Source organism: Passer montanus, unplaced genomic scaffold (assembly GCF_014805655.1).
Source record: "Passer montanus isolate IOZ18808 unplaced genomic scaffold, ASM1480565v1 scaffold19, whole genome shotgun sequence".
NCBI classification, from domain to species: domain Eukaryota; kingdom Metazoa; phylum Chordata; class Aves; order Passeriformes; family Passeridae; genus Passer; species Passer montanus.
Genome location: NW_024366480.1, coordinates 527510 through 548505, shown reverse-complemented (window position 1 = coordinate 548505; position 20996 = coordinate 527510). Strand labels below are relative to the sequence as shown.

At 37.3% G+C, this 20996-nt stretch overlaps 1 protein-coding gene across 4 annotated transcripts in view; it reads left to right on the top strand.

Moving 5' to 3' along the window:
- The window catches only part of RUNX1T1 (RUNX1 partner transcriptional co-repressor 1), a 115232-nt gene that overhangs the window by 75666 nt on the left and 18570 nt on the right, over positions 1 to 20996 (top strand). For all 4 annotated transcript variants that reach the window (XM_039706175.1, XM_039706176.1, XM_039706178.1 and 1 more), the window contains 5 exons: positions 2235 to 2416; positions 10223 to 10473; positions 11731 to 11816; positions 12449 to 12650; positions 20509 to 20577. In XM_039706175.1, coding sequence (XP_039562109.1) covers positions 2235 to 2416; positions 10223 to 10473; positions 11731 to 11816; positions 12449 to 12650; positions 20509 to 20577 — 790 coding nt within the window. The remainder of the gene's footprint in view (positions 1 to 2234; positions 2417 to 10222; positions 10474 to 11730; positions 11817 to 12448; positions 12651 to 20508; positions 20578 to 20996) is intronic.

The window sequence follows — 20996 nt, the reverse complement described above, 5'->3', positions numbered from 1 at the left end:
TGAGTAGGTTGAAAATACTTGAGCTGAATAATAAATTTTTAAATACTGCTTTTCTTGACTTCGTGTTAAATATTTGTCCAAATATTACTTTGTGCTATTACAAGCCCATATTATAAGGCATGTCAATCATAGTTTTCTATACTAACTTCTAAGAAATTAAGCAACTGAAGGTATCTGCTTTTCATAAACATATTAAAAGCTGTACATGCTTGTTCTGTGCAAAGAAAATATGTTCAATCTATTTAGATAAATTTATCTGCAAATGTTCATGCTTATGGCTAAAGGGCAAGAATGAACATTTCTTTAGGAGAAGGTAAACAAGTAAAATAAATCAAAATGTTTGCTGAACAATTCAAAATTTGGTTGTCTCCAGGAGTATCTATGCATTAAAAAGGTCTTTGTTTGTGATAGTGGATAAGGAGTACAAATGTATTATTTCTTCCATTACTCACCTCCTAAGTAGGACCTTCACATTTCTACCTCACAGGCCTGCTGACATGTGATGATACATCTTTTAAGTATGTACCACTAGTCAAATACTAAACCTGATTCTTTTAATTCTTCCAGATATTATTTGTAAATATATGTGGACTTTTCTAACTATTTTCTGCCATGCAAGGCAGTTGAAGTAGTTGGGTGTCTTGACTTGTATTCTCTGTGAGCTTTTTAAAGAAGCAGTGAAATTAAAATGAGTGAAAAACCCTGCTTACAATACAGTCAGTCAGTCTATCTCTCTGATAACTGAAAGAAAATAGAGACTTGGTTCTTTCACAAAATATTTCTGTTCTGTGTAGGTCTGAAAATACCTCTGTATTCCACAACCAACTGTCTTTCTATGCTATGAATAACTGATATCAATTTCTAGTTTTTTCACCACTGTTAAAAGTTTCATATGTAGTGACTATTCTGGCGTTTTTTGTGACACAGTGGTTCTGCTTTTATGGTAACAATAGGTGCTGGAGCAGTTGCCATTGTTACAATGCTAACAAAGTAATTTACCAAGATCCCGGGCTCAAAACTTTTCAGAACATCTGTTTTTTGTTTGGTTCCATGCACATTGCTTTTAGAACTTCTTTGACTTCAGAAGTATTTTCCTGCTTTAAAAAATAAGAGTTTTTTTGGTTCTATTTGTTTGTTTGTTTGTTTGGGGTTTTTTTAAGTGAGAGTTATTTCAAAAGCAAAGGAAGCTACTGAAGTTCTTTGTCTTATCTTTGATTACTAAAGGTTATGAAATTTAATCCAATACTTGAAAATTCTGAGGTGAAAAGTCATCGTGCAATAGTGATGGAACAAGAGAGGCCAAGGCACATCCCTTTATGGTACAAAAATAATTATGTAAAAAATGAGCGGCCTCTCTTAGTATCTATGTTGGCATGTGCTGCAAATAAAGGAAGATGATTCCCAAAATGTGTAACTATCTCTGCAGAGGGAAGGGACATACGGTTCCACCTGTTCTGGCAAAACATATGACTAAGTGTGACTGCAGTAGATGGGCAAAATGTGCTGTCCAGGGATCAACCAGCCTTTTCAGTTCTCTTTGTCTGAGTCCTGGTAATCTCCAGGCCCTGACCCAAGTCCCAGTGGTGCCATGAAAGAACAGTTAGAAATCCTTCAGGCTACATCTGGCTAGGAGGAGAATTGTAGCCCCTCCAGGTGATTAACTGAAGCTCTGGAACGTGAGATTTTGTTGTAATCTTTATCTTAATGTGCAACTGCAAGTGTAATAGGAAAGCTGAGGGCAGTCCTGTTCTCAATCCTGTTCTCCCCAGGGCCCTCAAAGGACGGTGACTGAGGCAGCTCGTAGAGTTGCAGATCCCCCCGGTTTCAGACAATTTCTGAGTACTAACTGCAGTCTGAATGGGAAACAAAGGATTGTCACTTGTTGAAAACAGCTGCTCCATAGAGATCAGGTTTTAGACAGTTAGAAAGCAGAAGTCAGCCAAGACAGTGCTTTTTCCCTCTTTAAAAGATGTGGCACTCAGTCCTGGTTTTCTCAGCATTTACCGTTTTCTGTTACATTTTTGGTAAGCTCCCATCCTTCCATGCATATTTAGTAAAGCTATAGCCACTTTTGAAGGCTGCCTGCTTTCAAGCAGCTAACCACAAACCTAGCTGGGAATGATAGCAACAGTTTCAACTCAAAGCAGGCTTTCCTCTGATTTCTGATTTTTCTTCTTCACCTCTGTTGAAACTGCTTGCAAGCTGCCCTCTTAACACGTGCTGCATTCTTGCAGGCCAATCTGCCCCTGCTGCAGCGGGAGCTGCTGCACTGTGCAAGGCTAGCCAAGCAGAACCCAGCCCAGTACCTCGCCCAGCACGAACAGCTGCTTCTGGATGCCAGCACCACCTCACCTGTTGACTCCTCAGAGCTGCTTCTCGATGTGAACGAAAACGGGAAGAGGCGAACTCCAGACAGGTGAGCAGCACTGTGCCTTTCCTGCCCTGCCCAGAGGGTCTGTGGGCTGAGGTGCTGAGCTCCTCCAGCACAGGGACAGCATAAGGGTGGGTGCTGGGGGGGTACTCGGGTGGTGTTCCCTGGGATGTGCAGGTCCTTCAGATCCAACCTGACCATGAATGCTTCCAGAGACGGTGCATCCATCATCTCTCTGGCAAACCAGTATTTCTCCACCTTCCATACTAAGAATTTCTTCCTAGTCTGAATCTACTCTCTTTATTAGCTTAAAATTATTCCCCATGCCCTGTCATAACAGGTCGTGCTTATGCATGTCTGCATATATACACTTACATATACATATATAGAGAGAGCTGTATACACAGATATATTCCTGAGTATATAAAGATAATATATGCACACACTGATTCAGTCACCTCAGGACACACTGTGGTTATATCCACACAGAAGTAATGGTCAGCCAGTACTGTAGTACTTTGTGCACAGTATTTCTGTCATGAAGTGCCAAGCAGCAGATCATGCCAGCTCCATATGCAAGTCCTTTGCATCTGACGTTTTGTTGAACTCAACATTAAATGTGAGGAGAGTTGCTAGGCATTTATATTGGGAAGTACAAGGCAAACCCCAGAGCACACTCAGGGCTTTGACTCCTTCTGTTGTGCCATATTTCCATAGCTGTACATGGAATATGCATAAGGGTATTTCTTTCAAAGAGGAGAAATGTTCACTGCAATCTGTTTTGTTGTTGAGCTGAGGAGAGTCCATGCAGAAATGGGACAAGCGAATGCATGTGTGTGAAGTACAGTGGCTTTAGGGGTATGGAACAGTTTCTATTTTTTTGGAATAAAGTTCTTTGTTTAGTGTTACAAGGAAATTACTCTTGTGGTTGTTTACTTTTAACTGCCTTCCTATGCTAATGCTAGAAATTCAACTGGCATTTACATTTTACCTTTGGGAAACTCAGGTATTGTATTTTACATTGATTGGTTTGCCATGGGTTTTATAGTGTGAGAAACTTTTATTACGCTTTTCTGCCAAATACCACTACCTGTATGCCTGAGGTATGCACGTATCCTAGTTATCTTTTAAACAAAAAATATAATTTTCAAAGTCAAGAAGCGTCATAACTTTGTACAGGTGATGTTTTTGTGTTGGAACAAGCTTGAATGGCACAAAAATAAAGATAAAACAAAATCTGAAAGCTCACAGTAAAACTTTAGATTTCTCATAGCCAGAAGTGAAAAGTAAAATTTATAGTCACATCGCCATTAGAGAAAAAGATGTGAAAGTATTTGAAATTAGTTTGCCTGAGACTGTGTTTCAGAAAAATCACTGTGACCAGCAAAAAAATTAAGGGACAAGCCGAAAAGCTCTTTTTATATGTAGCTATCCTCTTACCCCCAGTTTTTCCAGACAACTAGACCAAACTGAAGAAGCTATTGGGGTTACAACAAGCATGTTTCTCCACTTCAGAATGATTAAGTTTTGCACATTTTACTTGTATTCTCTTACTATGTGCAATGAAATAATTTTTCCAAAGCTGAAATTTAGCACCTTGGGGCAGTTCTGTATATTCTCAGTCTTTGCAGAGTAGTGTACCAAAACGTCTGTTAAAAAGGCCTCTTAATGTCTTGTGAATAACTTCGATGTCAGCATGCCGTACTCCGGTGTCAGTAGCAGACACCACATTTTTCCTGCAAGGAGATAGACACACGTGAAATTATCTCATAAGCCAGTGAGGTATTTCTTGACAGAATACAGACAAGAAGAAGGTTGTGCTTTCCTTTTCACTTTTTTTCCCCTGTTAGTAGGGAGGAGTATTACTCATACTTCCCATAGGGCCACAAAGGAAAAATGCAAGATAAAGTCTTTCCTCTGCCTTCCATCCTTAGCATTTGAAATAATGCTCCTTCTCTTTGAGACCCTGTTTGACAATGATGAATTTGGTTATTTTGTAGTAAGTACTGTCTCACCTGTGTTATCTTCAGTCCTGCTTGTGAGGGAGAAGATGAGTGAGAGACTAGGACAAGAACTTTGTAATTGAAAAACCCTGTATTGGTTTTATAACAAAAAGGACATAAGATTAGTATATAAAGTGACCAGCAGATCAGGGGAATATTGGAATTTAAAGTCAGCCTTCATCTTTTAGTTAAAACTGAGGCCCAGACCTAGAGAGATTTGGGTATAGTTTATGAATTTTCTTCTCAGCATTTCATTTTAGTTAAAATATGTAGGTGCTCTTAAAATTCCTGAGTCTCTGCTTGCAAAGTCAAGAGCCATTGGCTTCACAGCTGAAGTCTCTCTTAGGCCATGAACAACTTGGGAAGTAATGCAGCTTTTGGGGTAAGGGGTAGACTGTTTAACTTCCATTGTTGTGGGTAAGAGCCTGTGTTTGAATTCCCAGGGTCCAGGGAGGGTGTAGCATGGGGTGTCCCCTTGGCCTGCACACTCCAAGGTGCAGCAGCTTCTGTCAGTTGCAGCCTGAAATTCAGCTCCTTACTTCTGGGGAAGTGGTGTTTCAGAAAAACCTCATCCTTTCTTTTTGACCCTGCAACTGTTTGCTGTAGTGAAAAAGGCTCACATGAGAAGAGACTGCCCAGTGTGCTCATTGGAATGGTACCTTGAGCTTAAAAAATAAGTTGGTTTTGTTCAGTGTATAGCAACCCTGTCACTGGTTAGTCACATCTACTTCTCCATTGCCTATGACTATAATAAAAGCTATACAGAAAAAAAATGTGATAGTGTTGGCTGAACCAAGTTCAGTGGAGTTGTCTTGTGCACTCAAGAACATTTGTGCAACAGATTTAGTAAAAAGAACAAGATGCTTTTGGAAAGATTCTTAAATTTACTGAATTGGAGTCTGCATACCTTTTAATTTGGATAATGTAAGTAAATCAACCACAAAAAACTGCCCTCAGAGGTAGAACATGCCTAGACTGAGTGAGTATTGAAACCAAATACTTGTCTGGCTTTATACTCATTACACTATTAATTATTTTAATTGTTTACAGAGGAGCATGAGGAAACATCTGGAAATATATATACCTTTTGTTTAGAAATATAAGTAATTTTCAAATATACTAGTACAAAGTCAGCAGAAGATAGGACACATACTTTCAGGGAAGGGTTTACTGTGACTCCACGGCTAGTAAATGAAAAAAAAATTGCTCAAAGGCCACATCTTTCCAGGAGACCTAAGTGCAGCTGGAGTAATTTTGATTGAAGATGTGTGTCTTACTGAAGTAAACTGTGGTATCTTTTTCACTTCCCAAGGTATATGATATAGATGTACAGATATATAGTTATGCACAGGCATGCATTGTATATAATGTATATGTTATATATATATACACATACACATTTATATTTTTCATTTGGGCATGGGTAACTGCATACCATTAATTCCACCATAGGAAGAGTACAGTAGAGGGTTAGGCAAAGAAGGTGGAACAAGTGTTACCACACTTGTAACCACAGCTTCCTCATGATTTTTTGTTGAAGAAAATCCACATACAGTATTTTTTTCTGCTTATAATTTCAGAACCTTTTTTGCATATCCATTTTCCAATTCTTGTTATTTATCTGCATATCTGAGTCTACTGTATGTGAGGTTTTATGGAGCAATCTGACAGCCGAGCTTTGTGTTTTACTGAATGTTTTCTTGGTGCATATGGTCTGACACGGATGAGCAGCCACGGTGAGATTTTGGAGTCTATTAAACTAGCTCATTAAAAAGATCAATCTGTTTCTGTAATAACACTGGGAACCATCAGTCACTGCAAGAGAGGAAAACTGACACCTGAGGAGACAACACATTTTGGTAATTTGTTCATGACATGTCATGAACAAAGTGTTCACTGTATTTTGTTTACAAGTTTTGGGGTTTACATTCTACTGTAGTAAAGCAAAGGAACTTGGACCACAGTGAGTTTTTATTTTGGTGAATGAATTATAAATCACATGATTTTAAATACATTAACAACAAAAAACTTTGTGCTAATTACTCACCCTTTGAGCTGCTGAAAGGGCTGATGACACGTGAGCATGTCATATAGTGACTCTACATTTATAAGAGTTCTCTAGAAAGTGGATATAGGATACCAAAAAATTCTGTTAGAATAGCATTATTTTGAGTGAGAAGAAAACAGAAGTGACCATGATTGTGTTGTGACTTTAGAAAGTGCTGCTGTGGTTGCAGTAACTTGGAACCAATGACATGAAAGACATGTTGAAGGTACTTGGGCATAGAGATAAACTTTGGTAATACTGGTAGGTAAATCTTAGTTGAAGAGACTCGTCAGTATCTCAGTAAGGTGAAGGTTGCTCACAGCTTTTACAGCTGTGCTCCTTGTATGCCATGTGTAATTATGAGGAATTTTAAAAGAATTTTTGTAACATGAACTGTTAGCAAGGCAGAAAAGTATTTTTTTTTTTCTGTAACACGGTATTATAAACAGCTACTTTATTCCAGCAAAGCATCATAATTTATTTGATTCATCAAACCTTTATTCGTGGAAGTCAGTTTAAATCAAACCATCTTGCACAAATAGTATAATAGATGCTTACAATGCTCACAATAGATGAGCAGTTTTGTCTCCTTCTTGTAAGCTGACTTTAGTGTTCTTTGAAATTTGTGTAATACTCTTGATCAGGTGAAACCTAATTTTCTAGCCAAGGTAGTTTTGCATGGTCAGATTTTCTACCCAGGAAATTATCCAAAAATTGCAATAATTTAAAACTGAAATCACAACCTACAAAACAACATAAATTCTATTAAATGCCTACAGGCTAAAAAGTAGTGTCTATTCTGCTGTCTTTAATCTGAGTAAATCATAGCTTCAAGTAAAATGACCCCTTGTGTGTTTATAGCTGAAGGACTTCATCTTTGTCATATTGCCAATTTTCCAAACAACAGTGTTGATTTATAGACACATCAAAAAAAAATGTGGCCAAGAGGAGTAAGGAAAAAAGTGTCAGTTATGTTTCCTACACATTCACTGTTATTTCCTCTCTACAGCTTCTGGTTACTTTGCAAAATCAGATGAAAGCAGATTAAAATTGTGATGGTGTTATATTTGGAACTACTATTCACATGGGTGTGCCAGTTACTGGGAAACAGGAGTGCTTCCTCAGGCATCTGGGAAAATGCTGTTGCCCCAAGGGGATGAGACCTAAAAGAATGAGTAGGACTAAGATCAGAAGCAGACTAGTAGGTCAAATTCAGAACATCTGAATTATGGCACTCTTCAGTACCTTATATTTTATCACTATATTCAGTGTATTCAGATATAGTAAATTTGGCAGCAATTCCTGATGAGGTTTTCTAAGTTGTTACCTTTTAATATATTTTTGTGTGGTCAGAAACATAAAATGAGTTTATGTACAGTCTAATTCTGGTATTCTGGTAAGCTGTTTATTTGGTCAGTGCAAAAAATATAACAACAAAATGTAGAATTAAATTTTTGCACCCAGAAAAGACATGACAGCCATTACCCAGCATAGTAGCAAAACATCATTTCAGTAAATATATTTTCAATAGTCATGTTAGTTTCTATGTGAGTCAGAGTTCAGTGGATATGCTGGTGTGTTTTCCAAGCTAAAGCAGTGTATTCCAGTTAAGGTAATTAAGTACAAAGCATTCTTAAAAAAACACAGAAATACCTGTACATTAGGTGCAAATATATACATTTGTATGAAAGTATATTATTTTAACATCAAGCTGTAGTGCAGAAAAGGAAAACTGAATTCCCACTTGTCCCAGTTTTATCTCAATGACCAAGTCAATGAGTTATTTAATTGTTTACTGTTTCTGACTTTTACCAATCTAAGTTAGAGAACATTCTAACTGTAATACTAAAGGACTTAGGTGAATTATTAGTTTGCCTTGTACAGACAGAAAAGTCAATTTCTTTTGCTTGCATAGTATTTTGACAACTGGAAGATTGGCACACTGAGTTTGAGTAAATATGTGCAAAGAAAACATACACCAGCCATTAAACACAAACTTGTCTTGAAGAGCTGTCAGAAACATCACCACCCATTGGGAGTTATTGCAAGCAGGTACATCATGCCAAAAGTAATAAAAAATATATGATGGACCTCAGGTTTTCTTGGTTAGGAGTTTTCACAGCCATGCTGCATTTCTTTTGGAACAAGGTACATGCTCCAGTTTAACAAAGAATGCCTTTTATATCTACCCAAAATGAGATGTCCTGTTGTGCTGGTGAAAGATTCTTCCCTTTTTGCCAAATTACAGTTTAGTAAAATATATATATACCTGCAGCTTCTCTGGCATTAGTGATTTTGGTGAGATCTCTGAGAAATTGCTTCACTCCTTCTGAAAACAATGCAGCCCATCTTTTAATTTCTGGTTGCTAGTTACAAGATCTTAGTTTGATTCTCTCTCTCAGAGGATACTGGCAATTATTTGATTTCATCCTTCCTTTCATTGGCCTTAAATGGGAACCTGTTGAGGGGTGACAATTAATACACTGTTTCCCCTCAGACATTCCCTTGAGGGTGGTTGATTGGTTTCTGGGGGAAGGTTTGTTGTAGAGCAATTGGTTTTAACAATAGGCAAACAAGAAAATTTGCTCAAATTTACCCTTCTGTCAGTGTCAAAAAATTGTGTTATTACTAGGAATTATACATTATGCCACCCCTTTCTTCCAGAGGATAAAGTCCTTTTATAAAAAAACCAAACTGGAATATAACAGGTTTAATAAACATTTTGGATTGAAACCTCAGTTTGCAATATTTATATCTAAAAAACTTGCTGATCAAGACTAATATTTTGTAGGTTTTCTTTATTCATTATTATTTAAAAAACCACAAACATTTCAGTGAAATGAAACTTCCCCAAAAGGGTTGTAAACCTGTTGAAGTAACTGTAGGGTGTTTTTTTTGTTTGTTTGTTTGGTTTGTGGGTTTTTTTGGTTAGCTTTTCTTAAATTTTTTTGGTGGGATTTTTAATGGAGAATTAGTTCAGAGTGAGTTCAAGGTTCTCAGGCAGAGGTGTCAAGTAGAGTTCTTTGGAAATAGCTGATTATGAATTTAATTGAAGAGTAACTAGAACATAAAAACACTTTGTCCTTCTCCTCAGTAGCTCTTCCAAGTTGCCTAAGCATAAAACCCCTGTCTAAGAGTAATGGAGTGGGAAATCCTGAACGTTACTGAGGACTTGAGTCTAACCACATCTTCCTGCAAATTAATGATAGTCACAGCACCTTTGCTCAGATGGTGCAAAAATCTCTGAAGGATGCATTTCTCATCATTTAGAGTCGATTCTTCCCCAAAGTCTCTGTGTGACACTGATCTTGATGGGAGCTCATGGTATGCTGAGCTTCAGCACACTGCCATTCACTATGGTATCCTCTTTAAAAAAAATCCATTTCTTGAATGGCAGATTTCTCCTAATGACTATAAGTTATAGCACTGCTGAAAGCAGAAATTTCTTGGTGCCTAGTTTCATGTATCAGTTGATGGTTTCACCTCTGCAAATGCACATGTGTCTACCCCATCAGTCTGTGATCTCAGCAAAGACTGCTTGCTCTCCAGCCCCTCGTTAGGTGGCTGTGTCAGAAGGCTCACCCTGATAGTATTTCTCAAATTACAGGGATGGTTAGACAAGGTGAATGAGTCCTTTGTATGTTTTGAATCAGCAGTGTTATGAAATGTTCTGCAACACCACACATTTGGAGCAAAGTGAAGAACAATTTTTAGTTCCTGAAGCTGCATGTGTAGGTGGGGGTGTATGTTCCCAAGCTCTATTCACTAAGTGAATTAAAGTTCCTTTGCTTTGTTTTTCAGAACCAAAGAAAATGGCTTTGACAGAGAGCCTTTGCACTCAGAGCATCCAAGCAAGCGGCCCTGCACTATTAGCCCAGGCCAGCGGTACAGTCCAAATAATGGCTTATCTTATCAGCCCAATGGTCTGCCTCATCCCACCCCACCTCCACCTCAGCATTATCGTTTGGATGATATGGCCATTGCCCACCACTACAGGGACTCATACAGACACCCCAATCACAGGGACCTCAGGGACAGAAACAGACCTATGGGTAAGGCACGTTGATTTTCTGCATTGTTTTTTTAGGTTTCTGTTTCCCTTGTAACTCTATTTTGTGAACAGGACTATTTTTTATCAGCAGTTCAGATATAGCCTTTATGGCTGTTTGTCCATCCAGCTGCTTCTAATTGCCATATTTCAGATCTGTAGTTGTAAAAGTGGATTGAATTTTGTCTCTAAGTAAGCAGGTCAGAAATGGCAGGAACCCGTGTTTTCAAAGCTGCATGGGTGACATGGACACCCTGGTGTATGGCAGGCAAGGATAGGTAGAGCCTTTTATCTTTCTGCTAATGTCAGATTTGTGATTTGTGATGATAGCAACATCAAAATAGCTTGATTTCAGCTTAGAGCAGAAGAAAGTTGTTGCCTTTCAGAGAAGTGTTTTGTGTGTGACGTGTCCAGAGCATGGAGGATGTGAACAGCAAAAGTACCAGCCACACCCCGCGCAGCATGGTTTGGTTTAATGGGATGCCTGATGCTCTTGGATTTTGCTTCACATCTGCACTTATGGTTCTTCCTTGTTTTAAACAAATCTTCAGTAAAAGAGGAACACTTGCAAATATTCAGCATCTGTATAGAGGAGGCTAAGCAAAGAACAAGTGTTGGTTCCCCTTGAGTGTTGATAATAAATACTGGCTTGGTTGTATCTTGTTGTCAGCTGCTCTGATATATGTGCTACATTTTAACCACATGTTGTTTAAACATCTGGGGAGGGATGAACCCTTAATGACGCTCTGTTGACATGGCAGTAATTACTGTATTTAGTGAAATAACACTGAGTTTATACTAATATTTTTTCAGCTCTCTGAAGTATAGCTAGTATTATATGCACTGAGTTACCAAATAATTGCCTTGCTGACTTCAAGTGGTGCAAATGAAAAATTATCTATTGTATTGTTATATTTATGTATATAATAATTATACATAGTCAGAGAGAGCTATGTCCATTTTTGAAGCATCATCTTGCAATGTATAGAACGTACAGAATTGAAGACATTAAATTGGACAAAACAGTAACATCTTGTGCGAGGAAAAGTACTAAAGGGAACTTAGAGCAAAGGTTTTTTTAAGCTTTTTTTTTTCTTCTTTTTTTTTTTTTTTTTTTTTTTTTTTTTTGTGGTGATATTCCTGATGCTAGAACAGGTAACATATGATGGTTTTGTCTATAGGCTCTTTTTTTTCTGCCTTTTTTTTTTTTCCCCATAGAGGACTTCCAATGTTGTAAACATAATTTGCTCCTCTTTGGCAGGGTTGCATGGCACGCGTCAAGAAGAAATGATTGATCACAGGCTAACAGACAGAGAATGGGCAGAAGAGTGGAAACATCTTGACCATGTAAGGGCTAAATATCCATTTATGTATAATTGTCTGAACAGAGGCCTTCTAAGATAGGAATTTAAAATTTCTATTTTAAAACCTCTCTGAATTCCAGGACAGGTTTTGAAAGCTTTGCTTATTAAATCAGAGGGCTTGATGTTCCCCATTAGATAGTTCATACCAGGCCTTGTTGATAAGTGTCTCCTGCATTAGCCTAATTATTACAGTCTGCCAAAAGAGGAATGAACTTTCTCTATAAATGCTGGATCTGGGGCTTGTATTTGTTCCTGAATTTATTAGCTCTTGTAAAATTTGTAGGTATCAGTTCTGGACCACATCTTGTGTCCTCTGTGGTGCCGTGTAATACTAGTGGAAGGGCTACAGCCTGTTCAGTTGTTTTTTCCTTGTCTTTGCTCTTTTTCCTGTAAGTCCCTATCTGTATAGTTTAGGATCACCAGTTAAAAAGGGAGGGATTGTCATTCTCTAAAACAAGTCTAGCATTTTTCAGCTGTAGTTGGGGTTAACAGAGAGGGACTCCTTCATTATTAAAACCCATGTACTTGGTACATTGACGTTTTCTTTATTATTATGTAACTCCATGAATAAAAAGTTCCTCTTTGTTTCTGTGCTCCCTCCACTGCTGTGAACAGTTGTTGAACTGTATAATGGACATGGTGGAAAAAACCAGGCGATCTCTCACTGTCCTACGGCGATGTCAGGAAGCAGACCGCGAGGAGCTGAATTACTGGATACGGCGGTACAGTGATGCGGAGGATTTAAAAAAAGGCGGAAACAGCAGCAGTAGTCATTCCAGACAGCAGAGTCCAGTGAATCCAGATCCAGTTTCGTTAGGTACAGTATCCACATTGAAAATCGTGTGCTGATTCTCTAAGCCCTGCTAAGTGATAGATGACGTTTGCATTTGAACTGATTCTTCTGTTATAGTGATGATTCCTCTCTGATCACTACTGAATTCATTATAACTCTTATGCCCTAATAATGGTGTTTCTGGGTAGAATGGCTTGAGGTTTTTTGGGTGATGCTTGGTAATTTTCTTTCCATTCAGCAAAGTCTGAGAGGGTGGGGTGAGAGGACAGACTGTGTAGGGATGGCAGAGCAGTGAGATGTGCACTGACTCTCTGCCCCTTCTGACTCCTTCTCTTTCCTTTTTGTTTAAAAAAATATGTAGGTGCTCCTGGATTGTTTGCAATTTGAAACAGAGAGCTTTCACCTTCTTAAATCAAATTACTTAACTTGGAAGAAAGACAACTTGGAAGTTGTCTTTCTAAGGAAATGGAGTTGTAAATATGTAGGAATTTCTTAGGTGTACTGGGTTTCTGTTTAAGAAAGGAACAAGATCTGGAATGCTCACAGTTATGCATCCTCCTAGGTCTGTGTCCATCACTGCAGCTTGTGCAGGTGTATGTGAGGACTCTTTGTTGTGTAGTTCTATGGAGCTGTGCAGGCCTTGGCTCAGGCAGCAGAGCTTGAGCTGGGTGGGCTGCAGTTGCCTTACAAGGACCAGACCAAAGAGTTGGGCTCTCCCCCTGCAGATCGTCACAGTCACTCTCACACAGCACCTCACACAACTACTCTAACAGGACTCTGGTCTATACAAGTTTTTGATTTGGGGGCTTTCTGTGAGCTACTAGTATTTTGGCCTTTTTCTACCCTATCTCCTAACTTTCATGGCAGATCTGGTACAGAAACATCTCAGTGATACCTTTTTATTGTTCTTGCTCTTTTGAAGATGTCAGGAGACTATGCTTGCTTGTGTGATATTGTCTTATAAAAAAATAAATTGTCTGTATCCAATGCCATCTACTCAAAATCATAATAAACTGTGTTCATTAGTAGACTTACAGAATAGAATTAGTAGAATGTGTGTTATTTTGCAACCATATTTTAACTGTGTTTTCCTTTTGCCTATTCTTAAATAACTTACTAAGTCAAAAATTTATGTAATTGAAAATTGAAAACCAGAAAAAAATCTAAAAATCTAATCCCATCTCCATCATTCTCTTAGTAAATTACTAGTGATACAGTGATAGTAATATTTAGTGCTTCTTGATAACAAACAAATTTTTTTTTTGTGTGTGTGTCAAATTACCTGAGTCAATAGCTCTATAAATGTGCTCCAATCACTGGAAGGAAGGGTTATGGAAATGCTTCCATAGTTCACTAATAAGTCTAGTCCCTAGAGGAGCCCTTCTCAGAAAGTATTCAGGTAATGGCTTGTATGAACAGTGCTAAATGTAATGTAAAGAAAGAGTCATAAATACGGCATCTGAAACATCAGTCACATCTGCAACTTCAGGAAGAACACTTGTGAATAGATCTAAAGCAGTGGCTCACTTCTCTAGTGAAGCTGTGATGCAAAAAGAGATAGGCCATGGTGCTTGTGTATTTTGTAGGTAGAAAAAAATGAAAGGTAACTTGAGTGTTTATACTTCTCCAAGAAAACTGGAACTCATCAAAACTTTATAGATAATATTACAGTCCAAGAAAAATAGTCATCACCACAACAGCAGGTACATAAGATAAAATGAACATCAAGCATACAGTGAGATCCCTATATTAGCATTTGTTTGTGTATATGTCAAGGTGAATTCTTGGAAACAGCAACGTCTTCTGGCTAAAAAGATAATTATGCAGCACAGTCTTTGTCATTGGACACATTGGTCAGCTCTGCAGTACTGTGGAGACAAATGAACTGGTTGGAGTCCATTCAATTTTAACATGTCCAGTTTGGCTATTTGGTTGAAAAAATACTTCTGAGACTCACAAACATGAAGCTTGGATTGCTTCAGTGATGTAGCATCCATGTCAGCTGTAAATATTGGTAAGAAGTGGTTTTATGTCTGACATGATAGGGAGAAAATACCTGCTTTGGAGTCTATGGAAAGCTAATCCTGATATTTCCTCAAATCTGGTATTAATCTAGTTAACAAAATGAAAACCTCTAACATTCAGTGGTATAACAAAACTAAAGCAGTGTCTGTGAGCCTTAAGGTGCTTTAGGGCTTTTTATTTTAGTTTTGAAGTGGGGGAAAAGGGATTGAAAAATTGCTCCAATATTTTAATTAAAGTACTGCAGCATGTAAATATTGGGGGATTTGCTACAGAGATTCTAAATGTCTATGAATTCCCTTTGTACCTTTTTTTTTCCAACAAGGTAATCCAGCCTTTAAATCCATCCTGTCATCTCCACTAGCAAGAGAGAAAAATAAGGGGGCCATATGGCTACATTATCTGTGCCTTTGTTTCTTTTTCTTTACGATTCAAATATCATCACTGAAGTGATAACTTCTTGTTACAAACATGCCACAGTCTTCATAGATAGGTCTTGCTGAAAATCTCTCAGCTGAGATCTAGCATGGATAGTTTGAGTTTTAAAGTAATTGAAGAAAATTCTGGTTGTCATTTTGAACCAGTAGACTTTTTTCCTGCCAAAGATTTTTCTGCTTCTTTGAATTTGACATCCCTGTAAATCATGTTGAGCCTGGAAGTTTACAATATCTGATCAATATTTTTCTGTTGATATTTTTAATTAAAAAATTAAATTAAATACTTGATCATTCATTTTAATGCAATGTAATCCAATACACACATTAGCCAGCTACAACAGGTTACAGGCTCCCATTATTATCCAAGAATGTGCTGAAGGTAAGAGGGTCTTTTCAGTCTGAATAATACATGTTTATGAAAGTCTAAAAATGACTCAGACTTTATATATATTCATTTGATTAACTGTGATGGTCTGTGAAGTGAATAATACATCATCTGACTCCTCCATTTCTGCTGAAGAATTTCAGTACTACATACTGCAGCAGGACTGCAACTTTCATCCTAATAGTGAATAATTACCCATATCAGACACTGTATACTGAAATACACACAGTGGGATAAATTAAAGATGAGGGTTCTTCAGCATCATGGGTTATAAACAAGATCTATAACCATACTGAGTGCAGCTGTGGCTCTAGATAAGTGGAGCAGGCACACATCAGAAGGTCTGCAGCAGTGTTGATATTTTGTGTTGAATTTATCTGAATGAAAATCTTACAAAATAGAGTTTGAAATCTCCAACTGAAGAGTGCAATACCTGCAGGATTTGCCTCAGGAAACCAGGATTCTCAGAAGTGTATGAATTTGTCAAAAACACATAGGTTAGCCATTTCTTAATACATTTTTAAATGTTAACCCTTTCACACCCATTTTATTTTTTCTAAAGCTGTTCACCATCATGTTTTCAGTGTTAGCCAGAGCAGTCCTGCCAACGCATTCATGCTGTGATGATAAACCTGTTCCTTTGCCATTTGCAGATAATCAGCAGTGCTGTGATATGCATGATATTCTCAACATGAGCAAACCGTAATGCTGTGACTACCACAGTAACATTCATAACTTGTAATTCTGGAATGTAAAGCCTCTGTGATACTGGTCACTGATGACATTAAGTATTGCTCTTAATCCACTCTCTGCATGGGAGGCTTGGGCTAGATTGTGGCTTAGTGCACTGCATGCTGTTAGGTAGGGCTCCAACTGCAGAAACATTGCATGTGTGTGTTCTCAGTGCTCAGTTCTGACGTGGCCTCTGCTTGAGGATGATTCAGTAATACAGTACCTACGTGGCTTTTCTTTTCTTTTTCTTTCACAATGAGAACACAACAACTATATTTTAAACACACTTTCAAGGGGTAGCCTTGAAATAGCCACAAAAATGTATTAGAGGGCAAACAAGGGCAAAGATATATTTAAAAATAGTGGGAACACTTGCCCCGCGACCAGGTTTGCAAGGTAGTCTCATTCAGTAATACCCACCTTCAAATCTCTGTTTCTATTTTTCATTATGTGGAACTGGCACATTTTTGAACTTGACTCTTACAAACAAGGCAGTGAATATTTTATATTTGTAGCTCTGAAATTTTTTTGTTTGTTTTCTGTGTCCCACTAATGGTGTTGCATTTATTATAGGATAGAATGAAGCAGAACTTGCATATGAAATATGGAAACCACATAAATACATAAAAAGGCATATATATTTAATTTGTTCAGGGCTGCTTATGTGTAGCTTTTATTATTTTTGAGCCTCAATATTCAGTACAGCATGCAGGGTATTATTATCACTGCCAGTATTTTCATGAATGCAGTAAATTCTAAAAGATCATCAAAACATCAGCTGTTCATCTCAATTTCTTAATACTTGCATGTCAGTGTCCAGTGAAAAAAACCTCAATTCTTTTGTTTTGCCAACTTGCCTTCTGTCCTTCTTTCCAAATGTGAATTAGACTCTTTCAGATTACTGAACATTTCTTTTCCTTCTAAGTCTTTCTATTCTGTTTTGTTGGGGTTGAGCCTTATGATCACATAAGAGTTCATATAAATTATTTGGTCCTAGCGTTTCATCTCAGTTTCACTTCTCAGATCCATATTTATGGCTGCTCTCACAATTCTCCACATCTCTGCAAGTCACTCTATTTCAGCACCTTTTCTCTTTATCTTAAAGCCGCCAAATTTTTTCAGTCGAATATGAGAGCTGAAACCAATGCAATTTTTTTGTTTTCTTCAAGTGTATTCTTTTCCCACTCCAACAATTTTTTTACTATTTCACAAGTTTATTTCACGTGTGCGTTACAATAGAAAATTCCAATACCATTTTTGATATCAAAAGTCTCTTTTGTTTTTACCTCATTTAAGCACTTACAGACAAGTACAGACTATTTTCATATAGATATGGTTTTTATTTTTCTTGTTCATCTTTTTCCTTTTGTTCAGTTGGAACTGGACTAATTACCAACACATGCTTTCATGCCTTGCCGTAAATTTCAAGTAAATTCAGTAGTGTACATACTGTTGTTGTGCATAATGATATTTTTGCATTTCACCATTAAAAAACCTTTGTTATAATGTCTGACATGTAAAGCCTTTTCCAATATCCTTCTCTGAATGATCTGCTTTATCACTTCAGATTATTCTTATTGTTGTCTGATTTCATTCGGTTTTCTTCTAGGCAACATTTACTTTTACTTCTAGGTGCTGCAGTTAGTTATTTAATATTATGTGTTGTCCTCATTATGGCTTTTTGCAGTTGCTTTTGAATTTAGTATTGTAGGAACTTCACTCAGTTTGTTAATCTTGGTTTTTTGGTTGCTAGATGTCCAAGTTAAGATCTTTTGTCCTTCAGTTTCAATGAGCAATTTTTGTGATTCTTAAACTGAAGGACTCCTTACCTTAAAAACACTCATATGTAAGATTTATATCCTCTGGTCATTTCCTGTAGTTTAGCCTTAGAAAGAAGATTGTTTTCACAGACTCATCACCACTGACTAAACAATAGCCATGTTACTAAAATTTTTCTGGCTTGGAATATATGGTTTTTATTATCTTCATAAGTGCTTCTTGTCTTTTTTGTGCACCATTCCAAACTATGGGAAAGTCTCTCATAAGCTCTTGATTTAAGTCTTCTTGCAGAGGATCTCATTCCTCATGTAAATAATTTGTGGTTGGAATAAGAGCTTGATTGATGTTTATGTTTTGGAAATTTTAACAATTATCTGGCAATCTGGTCATTTATGTCATTGAATTCCATTTTTGGAAAGTCATGTGTACCAAGAAATCAGTTACACATCTCACTGTCTTTTTTTTTTTTTTTTACCAAACTAAGACCCATAGACTTAAATCAAGGTTGTTTCCCTTGCATTGGATGGTACCTTAAATAGCAGACAGGAAAACTCAATACAAAGTAAAGGCATGAATGCAACAAACCCCTTGTTTTGCCACATTTGGAGCCTGGTTGGGTCTGTTCCTGCAGGTATTCCATGAAGAGCAAATAAGAGTGGTTTAATTTTTTGCCTTTATTTTTCTTGAGCCTTCAAACAGTATTTTCTGCTGTTGCCTCTGTCCCCCTAACAGAACTGACACTGTGCCTATAAGTCTAAAAGCTTTTAAGGGGTAAAAACTGTACGCAAGGCTGTTTGTCATCTCCAGAATCATGCAAGCCAAGCCATACTGAGAATTTTCCCATTTTTGGTATCAGGTCTGAAATCCTCTATCAAGTTGATTAAACCAATATAAATAGCTGTTTTGCAAAATCTACACACACAGAGTCCTATTATTTTATGCTTGAGAAGTGTGAAAGTCTGCTGACAAAAATCTATTTTAAATTGTTGTCCCATACTTCAGTGACAAACAGAAGAGCTGAGTAAATCCACTCAGCTGCCTTTCAGATGGGAAGATGTACTCCCAGTCACTGTCTGCAGATTTTCATGCTAGAAACTACATCTGTGAAACAGTGCACAGGGATTCCCTACTTTCTGTTGAAAAAGCTCCTGTCATTTCCACCTTTATTAGCTGCCTGCAATATTGCCATCTTTTAAAAGCATTTATGTGGGCTACTGTACATAAGCAGTACTGTATGGATACATGTAGTGGTGTAAGAAATTATTTGCAAAACCTGATGTTTCACTTTTTCTTAAAAATACTGCTTTTTGGACCAAGTTAGGGAATAAATAAGTGAATAAAAGCTCCTAAGATATAAAAATGAATACATAATTAGTATTCAAAGAATGGCAAGTATACTCTTGTTATATTTCAATCCCAGACATCAAACAGGTATTTGATTTCAGGTATTTGTTTCTCCAAAAACATTCAAACCTGTCTGTAATGTAACAAATCAAGTTATTTTCTTAAGGCAATTGATTTCTGACAAACAGGCAATATTAATCATGGCAGTGAACTTAGTTTTATGTGTTTGGTTGTAGTTTTTTCATTTTGTCCTCTATTACTTTGAATAATAGTTAATCAGTTTTTAAATTGTATTTGAAAGGAGCAATTTCAATTTCATCTGCTGAGGACTTATATGCTAAATTTCACGCCAAAGTGAATTTTCTTTTTGTGTCGTCTGATCTTAGGTCTTTGAATTCCCTGTGAAAGGGATCTTGCTGATTTCAAAACTCTTAGGCCCAGGCCTAAAGGTTAAACCTTTTTTTTTAAAAAAAAAAAAAAGAGAAGAAGGGGAAAGAGCTGTCAAAATGTGATTGAAATATATGGGTGAATTACGAGCTTCAGCTCCAGTGAGGTTGGTCGGCAGCCTGTATTTAGGGCCTTAACCTAAAGTTAAAGGTTCTGTTTTTCAAACTCTTTTAGCTGCAGTTACCAACATGGGCTCAGATACAGGAAAGCATAGCTCTGAACTTAGAGAAACACCCCTTTGCTTTTCTGTGGACAGCTTATTTGATCACTGGAATGACATCTTGACTTTTATCTGTGCTCATAAGTACTCATTATTTTGCACAGAGCAGAAGTACCAGAACTGCACTGATGCCCTTTCTTTTTCCTTTTCATAAATACAATGAGAAAGGACAAAGCATGTCACTCCCTCAGTTTGTCTTGCAAAGCGCCTCCCTTAAAAGTGTGAATACTGTCATATAGAGTTGACTCAAAGCACTGTAAAATAAAAATAAAATTAACATCTTAACTTGGCTTAAGATAAGGCATTCAAATCATAAGAATTGATCTGATCTATGTGACATTCATGAGCTACAGCCATAGCATCCATTTTGTTTTGAGGAGAGAAAAGCTTTACTTGATTTCTTTGTCTGAGCTATAATTAAAGAGAAAATGTATTTTTCTCTAAGCCTTGTTCTCAACAAGCCAGCATTGCTTATGATGCTCTTTTTTTCCCCCTATTCACCCCCTCCTCCTGCAGAATCTCATCGGGAATTCCTTCACAGGCCTGCGTCTGGATATGTGCCAGAGGAGATCTGGAAGAAAGCTGGTAAGAAATGTTTAAAAACACCAGCTTAGTTGTCTGGCAGCTGTGTGCAGTTGTTAATGCACTGATGTGAGGAATTGGGAGGCGGGGGAAGGGCTTACTAGTAACAAGAAGAAATTGTGTTTAATAATCTTAAACTGGAACTGATCAGGACATTAAATAATTTTATAATAGAAGCATCTGCTGCTATAGTTAGGGAAATATCAGTACTTCCAATATGGACCCCTATTTTCAGGGCTTCTAATGGTTTCAGGCTGAAACTTGATATGTTAAAAGTTTGTCTGTAAGCAATTTAAAAAAAAAAGAGGTTAGTGTGGGTGGTTTTTTTTAAGCTTCAGAGTTCTTACCTAGTTAAAGTAAGAATTCCCAAAGGAGAGGAAAAAAACCCAAGTACACCTGTTAAAAAAAAGACTTCAACTATG